The 27,510-nt window shown below is 43.1% G+C and overlaps 2 protein-coding genes across 2 annotated transcripts; one reads left to right on the forward strand and one right to left on the reverse strand.

Moving 5' to 3' along the window:
* Positions 1–15,964: 15,964 nt before the first annotated feature.
* On the forward strand, positions 15,965–24,701 carry trim55b (tripartite motif containing 55b). Its single transcript, XM_076291367.1, has 8 exons — positions 15,965–16,087; positions 16,305–16,474; positions 18,040–18,226; positions 18,569–18,664; positions 20,059–20,292; positions 22,354–22,376; positions 22,477–22,601; positions 23,938–24,701. The coding sequence occupies exons 1-8, from the start codon at positions 15,968–15,970 to the stop codon at positions 24,072–24,074; spliced, it is 1,092 nt and encodes a 363-aa protein (XP_076147482.1). The 5' UTR covers positions 15,965–15,967; the 3' UTR covers positions 24,075–24,701.
* A 2,216-nt stretch (positions 24,702–26,917) lies between these two features.
* On the reverse strand, positions 26,918–27,409 carry crhb (corticotropin releasing hormone b). Its single transcript, XM_076291368.1, has one exon. It carries the CDS (start codon positions 27,407–27,409, stop codon positions 26,918–26,920), a length of 492 nt encoding a protein of 163 aa, XP_076147483.1.
* Positions 27,410–27,510: the final 101 nt, after the last annotated feature.

The raw sequence follows: 27,510 nt of genomic DNA on the forward strand, positions 1-27,510 counted from the left end.
CGCCAGGATGTCTTATCAAGCAGCGCTTAACACTTTCCACACCCCGTGTGACTCCAGACCGCTTAGGAGCCTTAAAACGGTCAGTCGCTGCTGATGACGTGGCTGGTAGTCGACCCGCTCCTTGTCGCCTTCAGGGAGAGATGTCCACAGCTGGATGATCTGGTTCACCTGCAGCTCAGTGAGGTAAGACGCCTCACGGAGACCCACCAAGCAAGCAGCGAGATCCTGGACCTTGTCCCACCCAGCGATCCCATCCGGTCCAATGACTGCTCCCTAATAAATGGATTGAGTCTCTTACTTGAGTCTCGTCAGACAGTGCAGCCTCAGAGGTGCCTGGCAACACTGAAGGGGCAGTGGCAGGATGTTGTCCTCCATCATGTGACGTGGACGGCAGATCAGCAGGTGATGCAAGGGCCTGAGGTGGAGAGGCCTGAGGAGGAGAGGCCTGAGGACTCGACATCAACTGTGAGGGCCTGTTCTCCACCAGATCACGGCAGGGGTCATCCTCATAGAGCACAGGAACTGTGATGTCCTCTGTGAGCTCTTCTTCAAATCCCTCATCTTGTATGTCCTCATCATTGACTTGCTCCACCAGCCTGTCCTCCTCCTCTGGGTTCTGGAGCACTGCAGTCAGTGTTTTGCCAGTCTGGTTGTACAAGTACTCCATTCCCAGCAATTCACCTACAAAAACAAAACAGAAAAAAGAAAGTATGCTTAATATTTCTAAGCAATATAGCACTCGTTGAATGAATAGTGTTATTAAAAAACAAACTAAGTTATTTCTCATGTTGGATGAGGAATAATTTCTGTCCTGTGTACGCTCCAGGGGTGTGATACCGCTCATCCCAGCATCTCTCTAGCACCTTCTGGCTGAGCTGGTCCACTGCCTCTCTCAGAGCACTGCCATAAGAGCGGATGGAAGATGCTCCTTTTACGGTGTCCTCCATTCGGTCATCGTTCCAGCGCATCAGCCCTTCAAGAAGATACGCCTGGAAATGCGCATCACTGGCACTGGTTCCTGAAGGTTAAATAAACAAAGAAGCTTTTGTCACATTTGAACAAGATATTCAGTACGTATGGGATGCTATGAAGAATCTGTAACATGTAATAGGACTGTAATATTAGAAATACAAGTAGACATAATTTCACTGCATTTCTTACTTCCAGTAACTATATGCATGTGACAATAAACTTCCTTGTATCTTGTATCCTTGTATATGTATGCAATACCTGGAATAAATCTGTTCAAGTGGAGATGGAAGGACTCTAGGCAGCACAGCTCCACACCGCCTTTCTTCAGGGTGCCTGTCTTCATGTACAGCGGGAAGTCCTCTGGGTCTTGGATACAGCCCACGTGTTTCTCCTGCTCCTGCCATATCTGCTGGATCCGTTCGTGGTCCAGCAGAGGAACACCCAGTGTCCTTCCCACTCAAACTGTCAAACAGACTGATCAGTGACCCAATCAGTCTGACGGTCTCCTCCACCCCTCTGGTCCTCCTCCTGCAGTGCAGCGCCAACTCCCTCCGGGAAATGTGAGTAGTCACCGCCTCCTCAGAGATGTGGCCGACCCTCGTAGTCAGCTCACACTCTTTGGCGCGGCGAAGAGCAGCAACTTCCTCCGGATCCCACTCGAAAATGCACGTGGACAGGCGTGCCATGAAAACGCCATACAGGGGGTGAGCCTCCGTTGTGACGCCTGCAGCAAACCGCCGCATGAAATGCCATATATCAAGGCGCACTTGAAGCCCGTCCCACTCTGAAAACATGGCCTTCACCCGACAAGGGCCATGCTGACTACAGCAGTCTCTGTCCACGTACATTATTTTAGGCGCTGCCTGCCCTGCCTCCCTGTACCGCCTCATTAGGCCAGCTGCCATAGCGTCCAGTGCTTGTCCCTCACCGGCTGTCAGGACCGAAACTAAAACTTGCCCGTGCTCGTTTCCCACATTAGTGCACCAAGCGGCTGTACCTGCAGCAGCACCAGCAAGTTTCTTGGTGACCTTTTTTGTGGAGTCCATCTTGAGGACGGAGCCAAAGATGGATGTTATTTTGGCCTTCACGTCATGCAGTCGACCTAGTACATCTCTGGCATACACAGCCAACAGCCACTTGGGTTTGGGAAGAGCAGGCAAGGGGGGAGGCTCAGCGAATGCAGGGGGACGCACAGCAGACAATCTCGTAAAGGGCTCACAAGCTGTCAGGTACTGAAGAACACGCTGCATCCATGCTTCGCTGTGTTGTTCCTGCAGCTTTTTGTACAGCTGAGTTACACTGTTGCCCATTGTCCTCTCCCTCATCATTCTCAGCACCCTGATGTCACATGCGTATCTAAGGAAAGAAGAGTGAAGAGTGTAATGTCTAAAAAAAAATAATAACACAAACAACACAAATAAAAGCAACTAACAAGTGAGATCCATTATGAATTACCTGTATGTTAGCAAAGCTGGAAACTGGCTGTGGTGGCCCATATCCAGCTGTCTTAAGATGTCCTCAGACCAAGCAGGATACATTTTTGAGCAGCGTTTGCACTCCAAGTACTCAGTTGCAAGATCATACCACCCGTCAATGTCCAACACCTTGCGCACTGTTCGGTACAGTCCTGCTGCTGTTAGTCGCTGCTTGCCACAGGCCGGACGAAGACAGACAACAGGAAACCTCCACATCTTATGGGGCATCCATAAGAACAGCGGCCGACAGAAGAAGTGGTCAGGAGAGGCGGGAGGCTGGGTGTGAATGAGAAGGGGCTGAGGAGGATGCCACCAAAGCTTCAGCTGGGCCACTAGCTCTGGCTTGCCGGTTTGTGGGTTGGCCTTGAATAACGTGTGCCGAATCCACTCCTGCTGGAAAGGTGGAAGCTGATCCTTCCAGTGACTGGGAAGCTCAGCTGGTGGCTGATTAACAACAAGACCTGGCATCGCTACTGGAGGGGGATCAGCACAGGCCTCTAAATGCACAGTCGTTGCAAGAGCTAATCAAGGAGAAACAAAGCAAACAGGCAGCAAAACAATATTAGGATGACTGTTGCATTTCATAGAAATATGCCATAAATGCAGCCCACAAACAGGCACAGTGCAGAAATACTACAGAGAGAAACAGCAAGGAAATGGAGACTGCTTCTATTAAGAAGCAAAGAACCCAGTGTACACTTTTTTGAAGTGCACTCAGAATGCCTTCCAGTTAATGTGATTTAATTCTGTTTTGTGAAGTAAAATATAAAATTAAGAATATACATTTTCCACAAAATAATATTGGCATTTGTGTTATATGCCACACCTGTATTTAGCTGTGCTTCACATTGCGATGCAGCAGATAGCAGTTCTTCATCCGTCATCCTCAGAAGTCGCTGGAGAACAAATGTTAAAACTATTAGACTTTTATTCTTTAAAGTGGAGCTGGCTCTTGAGCATAATAATTGCATTACTTATAATTCCTTTTATGAGTACATGACAATAAAACTACTGGAACTTGTGACTACACAGAGACAAATGTATGCAAGATGGTGCATACTTACCAGTAGGGAAAATCTCCTGGTGGGCCAAGTGTTCGGTCGGGGGTTTTGCAGCCGGAGTTAAGATGCACCGCGGTACTGGAGCTGGAGAAAAGTGGACAAGTCTGTATAGTCAGGTAAAATGGTAAAGCTATACATGTAGAACTGCTGTAGGAGAAATTCAAAGTTCACTCCTACTCACAAGGTTTAACTGGTGTTACGACCCGGCTCTAAGCCGCAACATAAAGAGGGAGTCGGGACAACAGAGATAACTTTAATCAATAAAGTATTTATTTAAAAGTAACCAAAAGCAATAAATAAGCATTACCAAAAGATGTCTAGGGGAAAGTAAGAGCATGTATGCAAGTGTGTTCATGTGGGTGCGTGTATGCCAAAGTCAGTATGATGTTCCAAGATAGAAAGAAAGTGCTAGTGGGAGAGAGATAACCCAGAGGTGCCTGCAACAGAATGTGCCTAACAGAAAAGTGCCCCCCAAATCAAGAGAGAGAACAACCCCTTAAATACCCACACACCTTCACCAGGTGTGTATGATTAGCTAATTTGGACAAGCTAGGGCTGCATTGCCCATGCAATGGCCATGTCAGGCCTGAAGGGGCACAGGGGGTCGTAACACCTCCCTCCCTAAAGAAGATTTCTTCCAGGAAATCTGAAAACAAAAACAAATCCTAAGACCTCGTGTGATCCCAATATCAACATCTCCATATCCTGGGCCCTAGGACATGAGACAGAAAAGATCAAGTAGAACACACATAGGCAAAATCACCCACATCACTAGGAGATCAGATTTACAGATTTACAAAACCATTCAATTACATATAATATGAATAAAACCAAACACATCTCACATGACTTAAAGGAGAATTCCGGTGTGATATTGACCTAAAGTGTGTTGAAACATGATACCGAGTGTGAACGTATGTCTCATAGCCCATCTCGGCTTGTCCCCTGCACTCCAAAATCTGGTGCTAGTTAGCCGATGCTACCAACAGCTTGTTCAATGGTGGTGCTTCGGCATCGGGCTAGCCGTGCAAATAAATCACTGTTTTACACCATTTACGAGGCTCAATGTATCTCCACACTTCATTGGTATACTACCGAAGGCCCTGACATTTAAAACGAGACAATGAGAACTTTGAAAAAGCACTGGTAGTTTACTTACAAGACGATTTATACAGACAGTATCTTCACGAAGATTCCAAAAAGAATTCAGTGGAAATGCATGGATTCCAGTTGCTGCTACTAGAAGAAACTGGAATCCATGCATTTCCACTAAATTATTTTTGGAATCTGATCCCTTATCATACCTGTTCATTCTTACTCGTTGCTCGACTTATCGTGACTAAATTCAAGATGGCTGCAAACGCTAAACTTCATGAAGATACTGTCTGTATAAATCGTCTTGTAAGTAAACTACCAGTGCTTTTTCAAAGTTCTCAATGTCTCGTTTTAAATGTCAGGGCCTTCGGTAGTATACCAATGAAGTGTGGAGATACATTGAGCCTCGTAAATGGTGTAAAACAGTGATTTATTTGCATGGCTAGCCCGATGCCGAAGCACCACCATTGAACAAGCTGTTGGTAGCATCGGCTAACTAGCACCAGATTTTGGAGTGCAGGGGACAAGCCGAGATGGGCTATGAGACATACGTTCACACTCGGTATCATGTTTCAACACACTTTAGGTCAATATCACACCGGAATTCTCCTTTAAAATACAATCCCACAAGGGATAACTGACATCATTGTGAAAAGTAGTCTATACCTGACCTGCGTCAAACGCAGCAACCCGTGGGCCACCAGACTACACTACAGTAACTTGAAAGACTAGCAACCTGACAAGTGGGCAGCACCAACCCAATTGCCAATTAGATGCTGCAAGGGGACTGTGAGGCAAAATGCAGGCAAACCTGCATCAATAACTGCATGGAGCTTTAACCTCCTGAAGCACCCCTCGGCAGCTGAAAAACAAAGGCATTTTAGAATTCCCATAAAATCTGCACAAATGTGAATTCTCTGAACAACACTGTATCAACCTGAGCCTTGGTCTCTACCCTTAAAAGTCTCAGTAGCACAAGCAACTCTTCTGAGCACATGATCAGGGCCACGTTAACCCCATCAGGATCCAATGCTCTCGTTGAGCAGGTGCATCATTAACACCTCGTTACAGGCACTCAAATCTTCACAGCAACAACCTTAATAAAACATTCACTGTGGGTGAGATTAACTAAAGCAAGTTTACTGACAAGACCAAATATAAGCATATCAAAACACATGACACAGACAGTAAACAATAAACAGTAAGAGACTACATACAAGCAAACCAATAATAGCAAAACATGAGCAGAATACCACATTCCCTCATAAAGTGCTTTGACCAAGCCACACAAACACTATTCAAAGGTCACTTAACAGGCATGCAGCTTCTCTACTGTTCTACACAACTACGGGCCAAGTTACTTACACACACACACGAATGACTACTTGCACCAAGCAAGTTTACCAAAGTCATTCCTCAAATCCTAGCCAACCCTGGCTTAGGCTACATGAGGTTTCACCAAACCTCCAAACAAGTAACTAAACCAAAGGCCCTCACTCTCAAACACAGAAATAGACGAGTGCTCGCTACCCTCCAGTGTGAAAATCATTAAACCATCTCTGCAATAGCTACCTGAGCTGATTTACAGTGATGTTTAATATAAGGATTTCTACTGGAAGAGCAAACTCTAACACACAACAAACAATCAGTAAACTATACTTAAAACTGACATAGGCTATGCTTACCATTAACACATACACACCCCAAATTAAGCTCCAAACTTCTAGTGAGAAATCTGCTGGTGTTAATCAACGTGATCCACTTAGTCATTCAATAGAATTCCGGTACCTACTTACCACCAAAGAAACTAACTTCACCTGGCTAGTCTTCCAGGGCCTGCCGGCCTCGGGGCGACTGGTTAACGCATGAACTTCGTCACAGTGAGACTGCGCGAATAGCGTGCCCCCGACAGGAATTCGAGATTCCCGACCAGGATTACCCCTCAAAACAATTAACATTAACAAATCAAAATAACAAATAGTACTCCGAAGGAGAGGCTGCTAGCAACCTAGCTGGAGCACTCTTACTAACCGGATTCTGACCAATATCAATATTAAGTAGCTAGGCTACACCACTAGGGAATTTCAACAACCAGCACATTTCTCACCCAAAATCTCCACAGTCCAGACTCCCAAAGTGTTCACTATCTCCCGGACAAGCCCCCAATTTATGTTACGACCCGGCTCTAAGCCGCAACATAAAGAGGGAGTTGGGACAACAGAGATAACTTTAATCAATAAAGTATTTATTCAAAAGTAACCAAAAGCAATAAATAAGCATTACCAAAAGATGTCTAGGGGAAAGTAAGAGCATGTATGCAAGTGTGTTCATGTGGGTGCGTGTATGCCAAAGTCAGTATGATGTTCCAAGATACAAAGAAAGTGCTAGTGGGAGAGCGATAACCCAGAGGTGCCTGCAACAGAATGTGCCTAACAGAAAAGTACCCCCCAAATCAAGAGAGAGAACAACCCCTTTGTTACACCCCCACCCTTACGTGGCCCTTTAGGGGTGAACAAAAACCCACCACTGACCCCAAATCCTACTAAATAACAGGAACACCTTTTAAAATGTACCCAACCAGTGGGATTTATTACATGGAAGATAAACCATAACAGAACACTACATAGACATGACACAAAGTCCAAATCAAAAGACAAGACACAATCCCAGGCTGAGAGGCAGCAAGACAGCCAGTAGTCCCCACACCAAAAGCCTCTCCTCAGGAACTGGATCCTGGAGCCTTTAACTCCTTATCAATCAGGGCCAGGTGCTCCCAATCAGGGCAATTATCTGCAGCACACCTGAGCAGAGGTAGAGAGGGGAGAGAACAGGGACAAACAGCACTGGGAACACATGCAGCCGTAACACCCCCACCCTTAAAACAATGAATAAATAGTTTTACATACAGAATTCACAATGACAGTCAAATTCATGGTAGCACATACATCAAATATAGTAGCACATACAAATATGGTAGCACATACATCAAAACTAACTATTACATAGTACCACCTATCTATTTATTCATTGTAAGGCTTTACAACTTGCATGACACCACTCATAATCGGTGCTCTCCACAAGGCTGTATGGTTAAAATGACACAGAAATTATCACTAGTAATACAGCATAGTGGTTACAATAAAAGGACAGGAAAACAAAAACAAAGAACTCACGCTTCCTTACTCAGGTTTAGCACAGCTTCCCTGACTCCCGAGTAAAGAAAAAGTAGTGAGTCTTCCGGACCACTTCTTAAACCTGCACTAACTAAGCCTGAGCTACAAAAAGTGCACATGTAACCACAACCAGTATGAAAGACACAGACAAACATACATTAGTCCCACCTAGGAACTTCACAAATTGCAAAAACAAATGTACAAGGCTATATGCTTACATACAAATGTGTTCAATGCATAGACCAAAACTTCACCAGGTGTGTATGATTAGCTAATTTGGGCAAGCTAGGGCTGCATTGCCCATGCAATGGCCATGTCAGGCCTGAAGGGGCACAGGGGGTCGTAACACTGGTGACATCAGCTTCCTTGCCAGCTGTGAGGGAGACAAGTTTTTGCTACGCGCCAGCAGCGCTTTCACAGTGACAGGTTTCCATGCACCAGTTTGGATTCCTGCAGATGGAGGTGCAGAGGAGCTGGAGGCTGCAGATGGAGGTGCAGAGGAGCCGGAGGCTGCAGATGGAGGTGCAGAGGAGCCGGAGGCTGCAGAGGAGATGGAGGTGCAGAGGAGCCGGAGGCTATAGATCTCTTCAAGGTGCGTCTCTTCAAGACGTATGCCTTGAAAACTGCCATGTTGGTGTTGGGCCGGGCAGCTGCTGTAACCAGGTACTTGATGAGGGCCTGGGCCTCCTTGCTCTGGTCCTCATAAACCTACTTCATGGAGCGGCCTTGGAAATCTCCAAACTCCACCATTAAACAGCCCTGGTCTCCAGTTTCCCGCGCTTTAGCCTGAGTTTCCTGCTTCTTACTATACTTCTCCAGTTCCTCTGTGAATTCTCTGATGTGAGAAGTGTACTGCTGGAACAGCTGTTTGTTTTCTGAAAGAGGGGTTGCCTGCGCCCTCTCCTTTGAAATACTATGCACCAAATACAGTGCATAGCCAAGACTGTTCTCCAGGAGCCATCTAAATCTCTGGCCCTGGTACATGCCAAACTGAAACTGGCAGTGAGCCAGTACTAGAATTCGGTCAGTGGGGTCTCCACCATGGTCGGTGACATAAGTACTGGCCTCTGCCAACACCTCCTCTTTTGGCTTAGCCCTTTCAGCCCTTCCAGAACTTTTAACCAAATTTGCCTCCCCCGATGGCGCCATGAGAATTCTAGTCGACTTGGCTGACTGGCGGCGAAACACTGGATAGGCATACATGTTCTGAATGAAAAAAATAAGAACAAAAAGACTGTTATTCAAGTGTGTAGATTCCACTGTAATGCAGTGTAACTAGTGCGATTTAACTGCACCAAAGGTTGCCTGCCCCCCAGGGCTAAATCAGTATTCGTCTGTGGGCAATTTTTTTTTTTTTTTTTTTTTTAAATGAGGGGAGGCAACCTCTGTTACAGTGATTATCTAATTTCACAACATGGGTACCATTCATATAACTAAAACAAATTATATTATTTATTGTAATTATGCTGCCCTCATACCTATTTTGCAGGACTACACAGCTAGCTAACACTGGTCTCAATAATGTGAAGGAATTTCAATTCATGGGTTTCATCAGTTCCCTTTGCACAGGTGCATTAATCAAGCACCACGTGTAGTGCTGCCACTAACGACTTATCTTTAGGCTAATTGACTAGACAGTCATTGAAAATTCTCAAGAGTTGATAACATCACAGTGAGCCGTTAAGAGACTGGAAAAAAAATGTTCATGGTCGATTATGTCTACTAAGGGCTAACCTACACCAGGCACGACTTTGACTTTGACTTTGACTTTGACTTTGACTTTGACTTTGACTTTGAAGCTACACCAGCCGTGATAAAAAGAGAAAAAGTGAGCCGAGAGAAAAAAAAAATAGACCATTCGTCTAAATGGATTTTACGCATCGCGAACGGAAGGCTTCAGTTACGCGCCTGGTGTATCTTCCCTGAAAGTCTTAGTCAAACAAAAAAACTGTTTTCAGTTGGAGGCTACGCCAATTACGTTGTACGAAGGAAAGATAAAGTTACAGGAAAGACTTTTTTACCCACTGCAATAACACTTTATAACGACTCGTCCCTGAGCAGAAAAATAATATTTTGAAGTAATTTATCTATCTATCTGTGAATGCTGTGTTGGTCTGCGCTGCTGGAAAACTGTAATTTCCCTTTGGGGAAGAATAAAGTATATCTATCTATTAATGGCGGCAACACTAAAGTTAACGTTAACGTGCTTGATTGTACACCTGTTGAAAGGGACCTGATGATGCTTTGTTTGTTCCTTTTACTCAAGAATGAATGCTTTGTTCGTTCTACCACAACGAAACGCTGTTGGTAGCATTGGCTAACTATCGCCAGATTTCTGAGTGCAGGGGACAAGCTGAGGTGAGCTATGAGACATACGTTCACACTCGGTATCATGTTTCAAGACACTTTAGGTCAAAATCACACCGGAATTATCCTTTAATTAAGATGGTATATGCAACACAATTTATTTATATTCCCTTTGCATATGTTTGCAAACATGCTTTGGGTAGACTTCATTCAAAGATGGTTGATTACGAAGATACTTCCTGAGAGGACATTTCCTGTCCTCGGAAATGTATGCAATGAGGGTAGGAGTAATACACGCCCCGCAAGAGGAGGGGCCACTATCCACCATTTATGCAGTGATCGGCTCCCTTTTTAACATTGAGGTCTATGGCAGAATCCAAGAATTTCCCAGAATTTGTCAAAGCCTTATTTTTCTGAGCAATGGATGCACATTTCGGACACGGTATCATGAACTCCAAACCCTCCTCCCCATTTCAGGAGAATGTCGTGACAGTATGACCCTCCAGTCGGGAGAAAACATTAATGAAGGTGTACACCAAGTTTCTTTTGTACTCCGGCAACCCTCCCCATGCATCAACCACGTGGAACCGAGGCATTCAAACGTCAGTCATACGTCAGTGACACGCCCCTGTGCAGGCGGGGACTGAACCAGAACCCGTCTCTGACTGAACTCCACTTTGCCCTTATAGACATTAACTAGGACAACCCATCTTGCTACGCATTAATTATCTTTGCTTTATTATTCTGTGTCTTTTACATTTAATTAAAGGTGCTCTAAGCGATGCCACACGTTTTTTTTTAGGCTAAAACATTTTATGTCACTTACTGCACACATCACCTAACCAACCACTAGCTGTCTGTGTCCTGAATACACTTTAAAAAAACGCGATCTCTGTGGACAGCCCAGGCTCCAAAAATGGCAACAAAAACAACCTGCAAACCTAGCCCATAAAAACATAACAAACTGTTCCAGCAAATCACAGACGAGATGCGCGTTTAGGAGAGTTTCAATTGCACGGGAGGGTGGGGGAGGAAGTAGCGAGCTGGCTGTCTGTTTTGTTTAAGAGTCAACAGAAGTGAAGTGACCCAGCATCGCTTAGACCACCATTAATATGCATAGCCCAGTGATACAGACATGAGCCTAAAGCCTCACCTCGAAATAGGCTGTTGTCTGTTAGGCTAATGTCACGACTTATTGTAACAGAGGTAGCCTATATCGTAGCAAATAGTTTATTTAGATGACGCAAAACGATCTCAACACGACTCAACACGTTACTTCATATCCCAGGCCTATAGGTGGCACTGTTTCTTTACAGAAATTGACCAAAGTTTGCGCGCTGTAGGCTATACAAACAGACAGAATAGGCTACAGACGAAAATGGTTAGTGCAAGGAAACCAGAATTGTTTGTGTGGACTGATGGTGAACTGTGAACCGTAGTCAACTGTAAAACTAATAAACTTAATTTTTACGGTTTGTGAAGGGTGCAGTCCCGTCCTTTATTTGGCTAACGCAGGTACAAATGATCTCCTTTACTTTCTCTGATTGTAGGATAGTCCGCGATTCACATTAGTTTTGGCTATCATCACAATTGCATAGGCTACTAAACGCTAGGCCTACCAAGTTCTAGGCTATTCCGTCGCCACATTTATAATATTGCTATAATAATATAATACCAAATCGTGCATTCACATTTAGTGCGCTACCATCGGCTTAACATGAGTTCTAAGCGTCTTTGTATGCTCATATCTGACTTCACTGTGAATGCATGTATTTATGTTGTAAGACATGTAAAATAAATGAATGACACCGGCACTACGCACAAATTAATTTAAACTTACACCGCACTTCCCTAATAACTTCTGAGTAGTTCTCTCGCGTCACTGACAGTAGCTAGAATGCATCAAAAAAACACTGGGAAAAACACTGTTCAGTCCACCAAGTCATAAGCTATTGGCGCTGCGCAGCACCAGTTGTGATATTTATCCTACTGAGTGTAATCGTAGGTAATGTCATGTATGAAAACTAGTATTGTTAGGCAATACGATAAATGTCAAGTCCAGGGCAGCTGAGGTGTGGCGATGACATCATCAATACGCAAGTATGCGGTTTCGCCATCCAAACGAACCCACAAGGGCTACGGTTTCAGATTTTTCCACCCTGGGACCAGGTTTCAAAAAAGTGCGGTTTCGGGCAGTGCCTTTACAGGATTCGTTTGGACGATCGGCCAAGACGAAGCAAAACCGGTGCGTTTAACCCAAAAAGCGTCTCCGTTTGGGACAAAAATGGTGTCAAGGCTGCAAATCATGATTAACATTTGAGCCAATGTGTTTCTGTTCATTTAGGGCCAATAAAGAAAAAAATGCAAGGAGCCCAAAAAATTAGGTGGGTGAAGGCCCTATTTGTGCACCTCAGTGCGCACCAGACTGTGATTGACAGTCAGGTCTCACACAGCCCTGCTCTGATTGGACCAGAAGAACCGGGAGTTGTGGATTTTTGCAAAACAAATAACAAGCTCTAGGTTAGGGTTTCTCAACGGGGGGCGTTCGTACAACCTAGGGGGGCGCTGGGAACGTGAGAGTTTTTTTTTTAATTTTAAACTTTCATGGTTTTCACATATTTTTGGTGCAAAAATAGGCTACCTGAAATAAATAGGCTATTTTCATTCATGGGTTTTTAACCCCATACCGTCCCAGCTACATTTTACTGTTTATCTATGCTCAGTGGTCATACAGTGCAGTTCGGGCCTGCACACGCCCGGACTCATGTCCCCCAGCCCCAGCTATCGTCATCTCTATAGTAACGCCGATAAACATAAACAATTCACTGTGACGTCTTCATCTTTAATAAAACAACACAAACGAACATGGCGGATAGCAAGAAAAAGTGCTGACAGTACAATGCAAATGACATCCATTTTTACATGTTTTTTTTTTTTACCCAACCAGTCTCCTATTGCTTCTAACAGTGGGCTAAATCTGCTTAATAATAAAATAGGCTCATAGGGACATTTTCTTATAATTCCAGAAGAAACCAAAACAGCACAGAAATGGGTGTGAGTGGCCTATAGCCTACACAGGGCTTTTTTTTAATTGTGTGTGTGGGGGGGGGGGGTGACAGAGGATCAAAGTAAGGTCAGGGGGGCCGTTTGCTCAAAAAAGGTTGAGAACCACTGCTCTAGGTGGAGGTAGAAGTGCAGGTTTTTTTCTAAAACTGGCTGATTTATGTTGTTCTGTCGGAGCATAGTGTCAGTTTCAGTGAATATGATCAAAAAATTCTTGCCAACTGCAGCTTTAATTTCTGAAATGTTCTTCATTGATAAAGTGAGATTGGCTATGTCTCAATTTAGGGTAATGTCAAGCAGTGAAGTAATAGCAGGTAGGTAATCTAGGCCTATATCACATGAGCTACACAGAAGCTCATGTGAAGCACTGCTTGCTCTGTTTTTGCCTACTCTCCTGTGAGACTGTCCTGTGACACTTGCCAACACTGTCCCATGTCACCAATTCCAACCCTAACTCTAACCCTAACCCATGGAACGCAGCAAGTCGCACGGAACAGTGGTGAGGGACAGTAGGCGAGTGGCATGGGAGAGTGGGCAAGTGGCACACAGTAGGTGAGTGATGCCCGCCACCAACAACAGCAAACATTAGGCTACAGTTCTTGCTCCAACTGCAATGGAACCGAACAGAGACCTTATGGGCAGAAAAGATAATCAGATTAGATCAGAATAGGTTAAACAGATCAGACTACATACACTCACTGGGACACTTTATTAGGTAGCCTACACCTGTTCAACTGCTCATTAACACAAATATCAAATTAGCTAATCACATGGCAGCAACAGAATGCATTTAGGCATGTAGGTCAAAATTATCTGATGAAAATGAGCATCAGAATGGGGTATAAAGGTTTAAATCCCTTTAAACATGGCATTGTTGTTGGGCTGGTCTGAGTATTTCAGAAATTGCTGATCTACAGGGACTCAAGGGTTTACAGAGAATGGTCCAGAAAACAAAAATATCTAGTGGCAGTTCTGTGGGCGAAAATGCCTTGTTGATGCCAGTGGTTAGAGGAGAATGGCCAAGTTCGAGCTGATAGAAGGGCAACAGTAACTCAAATAACCATTACAACCCAGGTATGCAGAAGAGTATCTCTGAACACATAGCACAAAGAACCTTGAAGCATATGGGCTACAGCAGCCGAAGACCATGCCGCTACAATTTGCATTGGCTGACCAAAATTGGACAATATAAGACTGGGAAAATGTTGCCTGGTCTGATGTGTTTCTGCTGCGATATTCGAATGGTAGGGTTAGAACATGAGTGCATATAGTCCTGTCCTGCCTTGTATCACAGATTCAGACTGCTGGTGGAAAAGTAATAGTGTGGGGGATGTTTTTTTGGCACACTTTGGACACTGTTAGTACCAAACAATGGCATTGTTTAAATACCACAGCCTACCTGAGTATTGTTGCTGACCATGCCCATCCCTTTACCTTTGACGGCTACTTCCAGCAGGATAACACACCATGTCTCAAATGATCTCAAACTGACAGTTTCTTGAACATGACAGTTCACTGTACTCAAATGGTCTCCACAGTCACTAGACCTCAATCCAATAGGGCACCTGGGATGTGCATGAGATTTGCATGATAGATGTGCAGCTGACAAATGGAGTCCAACCCGATACTAGCAAGGTGTACCTAATAAAGTGCCCAGTGAGTGTATGTTGTTCTGTATGTAGAGTTCAGTGTATGTTCAGTTGGATGCTTGTGGGCCGATGTACGCCCTGGCATGGCTTTAGCTAGCCTGGATGCTTCTGAAAAACACATTCAAGTCTGAAGCACTGAAAACACAGGAGCTGAACCCTGAATCAAAGGCTATCTGACCCTAAAACGAAAAAAGTAATCTTCTCTCTTAAGAGATACAAAGCAGAGGCCAATTCTAACCAGTAGGCTCAGGCAAACAGGCAAAGACTGGCTGCAATTGTGAACAACAAATACATGTTCAAGACAGAGAGGGTTGAGGCAGAGAAGTAATTTCTTCTACACTGTGCAAAATAAGAGAAATCAAGACTAAATTCCAAAAAAGGCAGCCTATCTCAAATGTTTAATACATTGACGACATTGAAAAAATGGCATAGTAGTTGGTGGAGGGCCTTTAGCATCCTTGTCAACCCTAAATGTAACACATCTGTGGATAACTAAACTAGTCGAAAGTAGCCTACACCTGTGTTTGTGTTTAAGACACACACGCATCTGCGTGCAGACACTCACACAGACATCACACATCTCTCATTATTACTGTGTAGCCTATGCCTACATGTTGCTGTCTTCTTTTTTTATATCTTTAATAGTCTTGTGTTATACTCTGTTCTAAATATTCTCATTGTAAATGACTGTTAATTAGGCAACTTTGAATTTTAACTTGAATTCATTAGCCTACATTTTGTATATTAATTAAATTGCAAAAAATAAACTAACCAGCTGCCCACAATAATCCAAATTATATCAGTAGGCAACAATTTTGGTCTGTCTGATTTGTTGCCTTTGTGGATTGCGAAATTAACTTTGTTTTTCTAGAGGGGTTACGTTTGTGTGGGGATGAGTTTTACGACATTAAAAGTAGACCGTGTGTTCATGTGTCCAGCGAGTCGTCAGCTGTTTGCGTATCTTCAATCATTTTCATATATGGGCACGTAAACATGGCAACCTTTGACGTGAGGTTTCTAAAAACAGCCTCACAGCCGGGTAACAACTTGAAACGAGTGTAGCCTACTCGTATGGGCCATGGTTTTTGTCTCTTAAACAAACTTATGTTATATGTACATGTTAAAAAAGACGACCAATACTGGTAGTTTGATAGTTCTAGACAGTGAGGAAAATGGACGACCTGGAGAAGCAGCTTATTTGTCCCATTTGTTTGGAGATATTTTCAAAACCAGTGGTGATTCTTCCATGTCAACACAACCTTTGCCGCAAATGTGCTAACGATGTCTTTCAGGTATAGTAAAAATCGACTTATCTGTACGTTTGCGTCAAATTACGCAATACTGTAACTTAATTTTACAGGTGAATACTTTAACCAGTTATTTTCCATTGAAAACGTAATGGGCTAGGCAGGCGCATATGATGGTCGTGTTGCAATAATAAGTCATACATTATTACAAACATTCTTCGACAATTACCGTATTAACCTTTTAATGCATCCGTGTGACAAGGCATCCAACCCTTACCTACCCACAAGAGGCGGCTCGCTTACGTCTGGAGGCCGTTTCCGTTGCCCATCCTGCAGACATGAGGTTGTGTTGGACCGACATGGAGTCTATGGATTGCAGAGAAACCTCCTGGTGGAAAACATCATTGACATGTACAAACAGCAGTCGACCAGGTAAAGCAGTTACACAGATTCTTCTGGCTAATGTTGCGGTATAATGTTAACTAGGTCGTTATAAAAAGGTAGGCCTATAACCTGTATCAAAGCAATTCGTAGTAACTTACATTTCTTCAACATAGATATATAAGCTATGTGTTGGCACTTAAAAGTTGAGTTTACATTAAGTTACATTATGAAAATGCTATCATTACATCGGGGTGCTCCGTTAACAACAAGTCTTCCTACCTAAATAGGTTACTAGGTCACGCATCCATCCACCTGTAAGGATAGCACCTTCCACCATATGGTAGCTATAGCTATATAGGTAGCCTATATGGCTATAGCTTGGAGGATATGGACTTTTGAGTTGAGATTTGTGGGCTAAGATGACAAAATGAACAATCAAGTAGTCTACATGGTGGGCCCTATATGACAAATAAGAACGTGAACCAAACATACACCATATACACTCAGCAATCAATCCCTCAATGCCCTATATTTTCAGAGAAGTATATATTTACACAATATTTAAATACATTATTAAATGGTCCCACTTGACCAATGGTAGGCCTACACCTTGGGTCTTGCGAAAGTCACCAACATAACGAAGACTACATACATAACATGATACATTTAGGGTAAGTGCATGGTGTTTGGCCTATGGAGGTTTGACACACTCCTGATATTTCTGACCACAAATGGTGAAGTGAAGTTAAATGAAAGTAATGAGCATAACTGTTTTTTAGTGGAGCACATTTTTTTCTCTTGGTTGGAAATAATATTAGATGTAAACGGTACAAATCCCAACAGGCCACACAGTTCCTCCGCTGTCTGCTCTGCTGTCACGAAACATCGCACTCAAGTCATTTCAGCTTGTTTATGAGTTGATCTTCCCTTGCAACTGCAGATGGAATTGCATTCTTGTCTCTTTTTTTTACAGCACTCAATTTCTTTTCCATCATTTGAGTTGACACGACAGGAGTTTCTGTTGCGACCGTGACCACATGACCCCTAAGGGCTTTGTGAGTCAGAGCAGTGGTGGCCTGGACCGCGGCAGGGTTCCGGTTGGAGTTGCGGCATAGTTGCTCTTTGTTGACCTGCCACCCCCTTTGCCCTCAGGTCATCGTGACAACTCACGATGACCTGATGCTGTATGGTTGCTCATGACACTCACTGACATTCGCACAGTGTCCTATAATGTATTTGAAACTCAGTGTTCTTCATAAGACTATTATTGGCGAATAACTGATAACTGTAGTATATTTGGTTACATAAAAAAACAAATCCATTCTAAACAGTTAATGAAACCCTGCCATGTATATAAGAGTAAAACATATCCAAACACTTAGCTGCAGGATTTACTAGTGAAGAACAACACAAGTAGATGGTCTAGGAAAAAACTAAATAAGAGAAAAGCCACAGATGCCTACTGGGTATCTCTATTGAGATGTAGGTCACACAGCCAATAGGCTACACCATAAACACAGCTACAGGCATATTAAAGTAAATGAACAGAGGGGGCACAGAGGTATATAACACCAGGCTTTTTATTTCTTCTTTTTCACCATCTTAATGCCCAGCAGCAGCAGCAGCCAACCTGCCCCAGAGACGAAACCAGACCAGCCCATGTGCGAGGTCCACGAGGACGAGAAGATCAACATCTACTGTGTGACGTGTAGCACCCCGACCTGTTCCATGTGCAAAGTGTTCGGGGCGCATAAAGACTGCGAGGTGGCCCCTCTCACCAACGTCTACCAAAATCAGAAGGTATGCCAGCCTGCACGTGCGTCTCGTCATTGAGATGTGATGGGGTTCCTGTTTTGGAGTCTTTATGCCACTCAGATAAATTAGACAAATAGCAGCGCAATAAGCCCACCGATGTTTCATTAGCCGTCATTAGAGTTGTTTTTCAAGCTGTGTCTGAGGATAATTGTCTGTCTAATGGATTTGTTAACGTACGCTTTCATTTTAATGTGTGTCTCTGTGCGTGTGTCTGTGTATGTTTGTGTGTGTGTGTATATGTTTGTGTGTGTTTGTGTGTGTGTGTGTGTGTGTGTGCTCACACATGCTCACACACACACACACACACACACACACACACTCCCCCAGACGGAGCTGACAGACAGGATAGCAATGATGGTGAGCAACAACGAGAGGATCCAGGGTGTCATTAGTCAGCTGGAGGAGACCTGCAGGATCATCGAGGTGAGTTGTTCCCACAGGAAGCACTACCTCTCACCCTCCGTCACTCTCTTCCTCCCTCTCATCCATCCTCTCTCTCTCTTTTTCTCTTTCCCTCTCTCCTTCTTTCTCCACCTCTCTCTCTCTCTCACCCTCCCTCCCTCTTTCACTCTCCTCTTTTCTCTCTCTTCCTTCCCTCCCCCTTTCCTCGCTTCTCTCTCTCTCTACTTCCTTCTCTTTGGTCCTCTCTCCTTCCCTCTGCCCCCCCTATCTCTTTCTCTCCTCTCTCTGTCTCTCTCTCCTTCCCACTCTTCTCTCCTCTCCCCCCCCCCTCCTTTAGTCAATCTACTCTTCTTCATAAACAAAAGGGGAACAATCAGGAGTATTGATGGACAGGGTGAGCCGACAGCTCTTCAGCTGGAGGTGATGTGTGTGGGTACCACAGGACGCTGGAGCGTCTCCAAGCCCCATGGCCGCCGTCCGGCGAGAGCCGGTGACTGACATGCGCGTCGTGTTTCTGAGACTTGAGTGCGCGTATGGCCACTGCAGATGACAAAGAGGAACTTCTGGCAAGGTTGATTGTAAGGGAGAGAGAACGAGGAGAGACAGAGAGTCCAGGAAGAAACTCGCCAGCATAAGTGCATACAGTATAACCTGTTTTTAGACTATTTTTGGAGTTTCAGTCCAGACACTATTGCTTCAGTTCAGTTCTTCAAGTAGATCATCCTCAGTCATTGAGTGGCTTTTCATTTTTTTTTTTTATTGTATTCACTTTTTTATATTTTCATGAACCATCATTAAAGGCGCTATGTGACGTTTTGTTTAAGTTTGAAACATCTAAGAATGACCTTAATAGCAACAGAGTGTGAAGAAACAGCCATTTTGATGTCAAAAATGCCTATGCTCCGTTTTGTCCAGATATCCATTGAAGTTAGCATGCAAACCGGTTAGTGCTGGGCCGCCTCTCTTGCAACACCACACTGTGGCTCGTCTGGCCACTGTATTAAATACAATACAAGTCGATTGGAGACTGTTCAAGACAACTCGAAGCCGAGAGACATAGCTCGTTTAATCATAGCTCGTTTAATAGTGAGCATTGCCTGAAGTTCCTTTAGAGGGCCGTGTGGGAAAATCTTTCACAAGCCTAGTAATTAGGTAATTATTAGGTAAATGGGAATTAGAATAGGAGGAGAGCTTTGGCTCAAGGTTTCCTGATAAAAGTGAAATTTCCCTTGCCCCTGTCGGTAAAGTACCTGAATATAAATGAAATAGATTTGCCGTTATACTCAGTAAATGAAATTGAACTGAATTAGAAAAACGGCAAAGTAGAAGAACCAGTGTTAGAGTGACAACCCACTCACTTTCTCTCACTCATGACTTGCTTTCTCAAAGGTGTGTTTACTACCTGTGTTCCACAGGAGAACAGCAGGAGGCAGAAGTCACAGGTGTGCGAGAAGTTTGACCAACTGTATGCCATCATGGAGGACCGGAAGAGGGAGATGACTCTGCAGGTGTCGGCAGAGCAGGAGGAGAAACTCAACTACATCCAGGGCCTCAAGCGCAAGTACAACGAACACCTGGAGTCCATGAGCAAGATCGTGGAGACGGGCATTCAGACCATGGAGGAGCCTGAAATGGCTGTGTTCTTGCAGGTGAGTTAGCCGTGTTTTTTTTTTTTTTTTTTTATGAAGCGCCAAAAGACTTACAGTCAAAGCCAAGAGCTTTTCATCATCATGTTTCATCATCACTTACAACTCACTTAAGGAGTGATGCTTTGAAGAACAAGTTTACTTTTTCAACAAGGCTTTATCCTTTAGGGTGTCTCCTTAAAAACATTTTATACTCAGAAGCAGTGTTGGGGTCGTTACTCAAAAAAGGTAATGTATTGCACATTACTCGTTACTGTAAAAATGTTTAATCCCTTACATTACTTCTTTATTCTCTATGGAAAGTAACGTGTTACATTACTTTTGCGTTACTGCGTTTAAATGTTTCTATGGACGCTGTTATTGATATCGACCCCTTTTATTTATTATTTAATTAATTATGTTGTATGAAACATTAGGTAGCATAATCTAGTCTATTACACTACTCGCGCTGTAGGCCTACCACAGATAGCACTGTTTCCCGTTCAGTATTCAGCTAACAAATACTCAGATGGGTTTTATTTTTTGTGAATGTTCTTGTCACCCTCCCAGAAGATGCACATGTGCGCGCGTGCACGCACACACACACACACACACACACACAATAAGACCGGCAACGCAGTTTAACTTAAATAAGAATGCACTCGCTACCGCAACATTTTGAACGGCAGATTTTTTTTCATACAGGTGCATATTATTTAGTGTTTTATTTTTGGCTTTTTTTTTAAATAGGAAAGCAAAGCGGTATTATCTATCAGAGTCAGTGCTGTAGAAGGTGGCCTGATTCCACACACCCTGCTCATGACAGGGTAAAGCACACCACCACAACATGCGTCTCCACGGCTTGAGGAGGATTCCTATTTCCTAATAGGAGAATGTCAAATAGGAGTATAAAGTAATCTTTGCTCACACGCTGTTAATAACTGTAATGTGATTACTGAATTTAGAAAAGTAACGTGTTACACTCAGAAGTTCCTCATGTATACTGTTTTATAGAACCCTTCTACTGGTAGCCTAGAAATCTAGACGCACCCTAGCGGCAGCAAATTAATTTGCTCAGCCTGTACGTCTAGTATCGAACCATAGGAATTTCGATTGGCTGACGCTGTGGACCTCATCCAATCACATCGCTCTATTTTGTTAGAGAGTCTTAAGGCAGGCTTAACAGGATAACGACAGTCCTGCGACGGTGAACAACAAGGAAGGTGGCTATGGCGAACGAAGAGCGGTTGTTTGAATCGGCGTTGGCGTCAACTTTGGAGGAGTTGGACTTGTGCTTTTCTTTGAAAGTAGAGCAACACAATGCACTTAAGTCATTCCTTTCAAAGAAGGATGTATTTGCCGTTTTGCCGACCGGATACGGATGTGGTCGTAGTGCTGGCCTATTGCATGCCTAGGCAGTTTGAAAGACAATTCTCTGCCCGCACCTTGGATTAAGCAGGTGAATGATTCGATTCCAGACTATACATGTCAATGATATAGGATGGCCCGCCAGGCTATTCTACTGGTAGTTTCATATACCATCAGTGGGTGTTAAAACTGTGAAGATTACAGAAGTGCATAAACAATTTTATGAGTCATTACATTACATTTACATTACATTACATTTGGCTGACGCATTTTTAGCCAAAGCGACTAACAACATGGTAAAAAGTTTAAGTTTTAAAGCAATTCTCAACAATTTTAGGACAATATAAAAAACGGTAGAGTACAGTAAGAATAAGTGCATCAGTGAGTGCTGTTTTTAACAGTTACGTGTCAGATCAAGACGGCTGGTAAGTGCTAGGATCAGCAAGACTTGTTGTAAGTAGTGCTATGAGAGGAGATGTTCTCTAAAGAGCTGGGTCTTCAGGAGTTTTTTGAAAATGGAGAGGGATGTCCCTGCAAGTTCTATGTTTTAAAAATTAAATTAGAAGATATTCCTGATCTATCACAATGTTTATGAGTAAAATAAATTATATAATATTATATAGTTGTCATATAATACACATTAATATACAATACATTGTAATAGTTATACTAACCATTAGTAATAACTAATGCAATCATTATTGTGCTTTTTTGCAGACAGCAAGACCTCTTTTGAAAAAGTAAGTGCTTACTTGAGGTAGATATCTGTGTAACAGCACTTTTCCTGTTCAGTTTTCTTGGTGATTGCACCTGTTACTGTTGGTGTTTGCTCTCTGTCAGAATTGGTGAAGCCTCCAACACGTCCCATCTGGAGAAAGTGGAGCGAGGCTACGAGAACATGGATCACTACACAGCTAACTTTCTGAAGCAGAGAAAAGCACTGCGTAGCATTGACTTCATCGTCGGTAAGGAAGGACATTTAAATGTTATTCATTTAGCAGACACTTTTATCCAAAGCGACACACACAAATCGAGGATTAACATTCAAGCTACATTGCAAAGTAAACCTTGTGGGTGAAAATACCACTTTAGAAACACTACGAGACTACCAGAGGATGTGAGTGCAGAAGTTGAGGTACCTGTCAAAGTGTAATCAAAGGAGATAGTGATAGAAGGAGTAATAATAATAATAATTTTTATTTTATACCCAAGGTCGCTTTACATAGGATAGGAAAATACAACAAACAAACAAACAAACAAAAACAATACAACAAACAGAAGCTATGTTTATAGAGGAGAAGGAAGTGGAAGGAAGAAGAGCAAAGGAAGTGCATGATCGGTGTGTTGGCTTGTTGGATGTGTTGCAGATGTATTAGATGAAGAGGTACTCTCAGAATATAGTTGGGTCTTCAAGAGCTTCTTGAAGGTAGAGAGTGACTTCCCTACTCTAGTAGCACTTGGTAGCTTGTTCCACCATCGGGGGACTACAAATGAGAGTTTCTCAACTGGGACGACGTTCCTTGGAGGAACACAATGGTTGAAGGGTAATATAAGTCTTTATGAGTGGGAACAGACCCAGCGATCACGCTGTAGGCAAGCATTTGTGACTTGAATGTGAAACAGCTACTCTTAGCTGAGGGCCAGCAGGATAGTGAGCCCTTTTTGGTTGATTGAAAACCAGAAGCACCACTGTGGACCATCTGTAGCATGTGGGAGGTGTGGCCTGATCTTTTTTTATATTGCGAAGCAGCACAATTGGGCGACATGAACAGAGAAGGTCAGCTGTTCATCAATTATGACAGCAAGTTTCTTGCAACCTTGGGAGGAGTCTGTTTTGATGTTGAGATGTATAACTTGTTTGGATTAGCAGTTTGGTCTTAGAGAGGTTTAGTTGGAGGTGGAAGTTTTTTCATCCATGCTGGATATGTCAAAGAGACAATCCCAAGATCTGCGCCGAGACCGTGCAGTCATCAGACAGGAATGACAGGTAGCAGTGATATGAGAAGCCATGTGAGCGGTTAATCTGCCCCAGCAATTTAGGGCACACAGCAGAGAGAAGGGGCCACAGCACCGAAACAAACCAAGAAACTCAAATGTTTTGCCAATGTGTGTGTTTACTTACTACTTTTTCATACTTCATATCTTGATTTTATGTGTATTGTCCTTTTTAATAACAATTAACTCTCTCTTTAATAACTTAATAACTCTCTCACTGAACTCTCTTATCTTTTATACATCCTTATTTTGACACTGTCCATTAAATCAGATCATTTGTGTTATCTCTAACCTGATCCTGTTCAGAGGATGACGAAGAGGATGAGGAGCAGGAGGAGGAAGAAGATGCTGGAACAGAGGAGGAGCAAGCAGAGGGAGGGGCTTCAGACTTGGTAGCCCCGCCCCTACCAGCCCAAAGCAGCCTGAAAGCCACATCATCCTAGCTAAAGTTAGGAAACAGACATACACACATAACACACATTCACACACAACCATACACACACTCTTACTAAGACACACACTTTTAAATGTGCCATACAGGCAGCAATTCATCATATGAATAGAAGAAGAAAAACTGAGTGCTGTAGGTGTAGTTTTCAGACCAAGAGATGACATGGGGTAGTATAGATATAAAGTATTTACCCAAAAGTGGAATAAGTGGGTCAATACTTCTGAACTTTCTTCCAGTGTGTTGCACCCTCTTTTTTAAGTTGTTATGAAATCTAAAGAGGTTGTTTATGTTAGTAATTTCTTGTGAGACTTTTTACTCTTTTTTTGTTAAGGAAAAAGCCACCATTGTGGCCATAATACAGACATGTACACCTTAATACACACACAGAGACGCACACACACACACACACACACACACACACACACACACACACACACACACACACACACATGCCTAGATAGCTAGTTCAGAGAATAAACCATCGGGAATAGAAGTCTTCCATACCATTTTCTGTCTGTCAGTGATCATGCTGTCTGCACCGCGGCGTGGACACAGGAGCTGGCCTGATGGAGGCAGTGAGTCCAGCTCTGGCTCATAGACTGATTAAAGCTATCTGTGTTACTCAGCATGCTCGTCTGTCTTTCATTTGACCCGATAGCACTCACACACGCGCAGCGTCAGAGAGTGTTTCACCTCGCATACCAGAAATTTTAGCAAGTTGTCGTCGATTTCTCTCGTCATGCTCTTAGGTAGTGTTGGCATGATGTTTTAATGAGGTTGGCTTTTTGCCTGTCACAAAGCTATTTTTGGGGCACTGTCGCCTCAAATAGATCTTTCATGAGCTTTTTTTATACCTCTCCACCTTAGTAGCTGTACTTCACTTATACATATGAACACTGGCTGCTTCCTTTACATCAAGACATCAGCAAATCACTGTCACTTGTTTTAAAATAGATGCACCGCATGGCAAACCTCCTCTTCGCTCACTAACACATACCTGTGATTTAAGTTCTGACCTGTGCTGTTGAACTGGATGAGCATAGAGACTGGCATAGAGACTGACCGCACTCAGCCATGGGTTCTGAGAAGTGTCCAGTTGATCTAACCAAATGTTTCTTTGCACGTTTGGGTAGTTAAGCTGAAATAACAAGGGGAATGGGACTGTTGTGTAACGTATACTTTCTGGCTCACTGGAGGGTAGTTGGTAATGGAATTTGTCCTTCACACAGACTCACACTGAACCTCACAATGTCTGAGCATCTATCAATGCAGAAACACTTCTTTTTTATTATTATTTTATTTTATTTTATTATTATGAGTATTAGTAAAACTTCCATATCACAGTGTCTTTTGGTTAACAGGGGGTTTATAGAGTTCTAATCCAGTTACTGTGCAGTACATGAGGTGGTTTGATACCACAGTATGACGTCATTCCACATTCTGGAGACTTCTCTTGCTCAATGTATTTGGTCCAGATCAGAGTCAGATCTGTACCATAATCATGTTAAGTGTCATATGACTGTAGTGTGGCAATGGATCCCTCTGACTTGGCCTCAGAAACGGGCTTGGTGGTTTATCTGACACAATGAGGTCAAGTTTAGGTGCAGATCCATGATGTGGTGCTTCTGATCACCATGACGCATGGTTCAGTGGAACTTCACAATTTTGCTGCACACTTCACGGCTTCCTGTCATCATTAAACAGAACATTAACAGAATGTGTTTTCTTTATGGTGACCTCCAGGTAGCAGTCTGGTTTCCTGTTAAGTCCATATAAGCCACTATTTTGGTAACACTTTAGTCATGGGTTATTTTTGTGTTTTAGATTTTTTTTAACTGGATATCCTAATGGGGATAACCAGGCTTCACTTCCATGGGAGTTTTAGTGGTTGTGGCTGTTCCCTGTTCTATGTTCTTCATGTACACTTAATTTATTATAGTGTGGATTACCTTCAAGAATTATTAAATGTTTTCACAATGTACCTCCATCTGTGGGCGGCTATTATTATATAAAGGGATTTAGAGACGAGCCTGATTTTATAAACATGCATAACATTTGAGAAAAAAATAAATGAAAAAAAGAAGTGTTGCAGGTTATTTAAATTGTGACTGGTTATGTGGCTATTAACGTTTGATACAACTATATCAAGTTGACTATTGATGAGGCGGGATGTCCCTCAATAGATGCTCACTCGGAGATACAAAATTAGTCTACTCATCACTGTTTCCTGAAGTCCTTCACGCTGAATGTTTGCGGATTAGGCTGATGATTCAGTTAATGACGTTTACAGATCTCTGCGCGGTCAGATGATCAAATTTCATTTGTCCAAATAACACCGTGATATGGCCCTGAAAAAGGTCGACAAAGGACTGTAAAATTGGCTTTTCATTTTTTATTGAAAAATATAAATATAAGACATTCTCTTGCACAACAAAAATACTGGTTGCTCATCAGTTTATTAACAAACGTACAGAATGTAATGTACAATGAAAGAAAATATCAGATAAAATATAATTTTGAATAATATACAGTCTTTTTCTAGCTCTCAAGTCCCAAATGATTGTGTACTATTAGAAAATTAAACTCATTGTATATTGGCTACATTTTGTTAAGCACTTTTACAACAATTATCGAAAGTGATGACTTCTCACGCATTTACGCAGCTATTTGATCACCAGGCTGTAGTAGGCTACAATTCCACATTTTTGCTCTTGATTTGAGCATAAATCTACTAAAATAAATACGATATAAATGAATGGAAAGGCAGCACTATAGTACATATTATGTTTTGTGCTAAATGTAAAAATTTCTTTGGCGGATGAATAGATGTCAATTTTACTTCCCAAAGAGTTCCATCATTTTCCTATTACTGTGCGCTTGTTGGGCTAACTGTTCAGCTCTTGCCATCTCTAATACTTCTCGGAGCAGGTGGAAGGTGAGATCCAGAGAGATAGGAGGCTCCTCCGACCGTCGCTCCCTCTCCATCGAGTCGTCAGGCTGTTGTGCGTAATTGGCGATGAGCCGCTTCATGTTACCAACTTTGCCTTGTAACAGACGTTGTGTTAGCTGGAGATGCAGAGCTCTTCTGAAGCCTGACCGGGAGCTTTCGGAATACATGTTTGGTGCGGACAGAGGTGAATTCTGATTTCCGTTGCCCAGTCGTATGAAGTATTCCTCTCCCACGCGTGCCAAAATGGGAAGGAACTGCTGCTGTGGGTCGTGCTCTGTGCCAGGAGCCTGCTGACTGGGGCTGTCGATCGCTCTACATTCATGTCGGGGCGGAAAGGCAACGAGGAGGACGAAGGTGGCAAGAAAATTGAGCTTCATGACAAGGAAGCAAAGGAAATCTGTGAATGTAAAAGAAAGACGATCATGTTGATGTTGCCCTCTCCAAACCTCTGTGTACTTTACGCAGCACGAATTACCAC

This window comes from Alosa pseudoharengus, unplaced genomic scaffold (assembly GCF_046254945.1).
Source record: "Alosa pseudoharengus isolate Yale_2024_CS ecotype anadromous, Long Island Sound unplaced genomic scaffold, YU_APseudo_1.1 YU_APseudo_1.1_scf_18, whole genome shotgun sequence".
NCBI lineage: Eukaryota > Metazoa > Chordata > Actinopteri > Clupeiformes > Clupeidae > Alosa > Alosa pseudoharengus.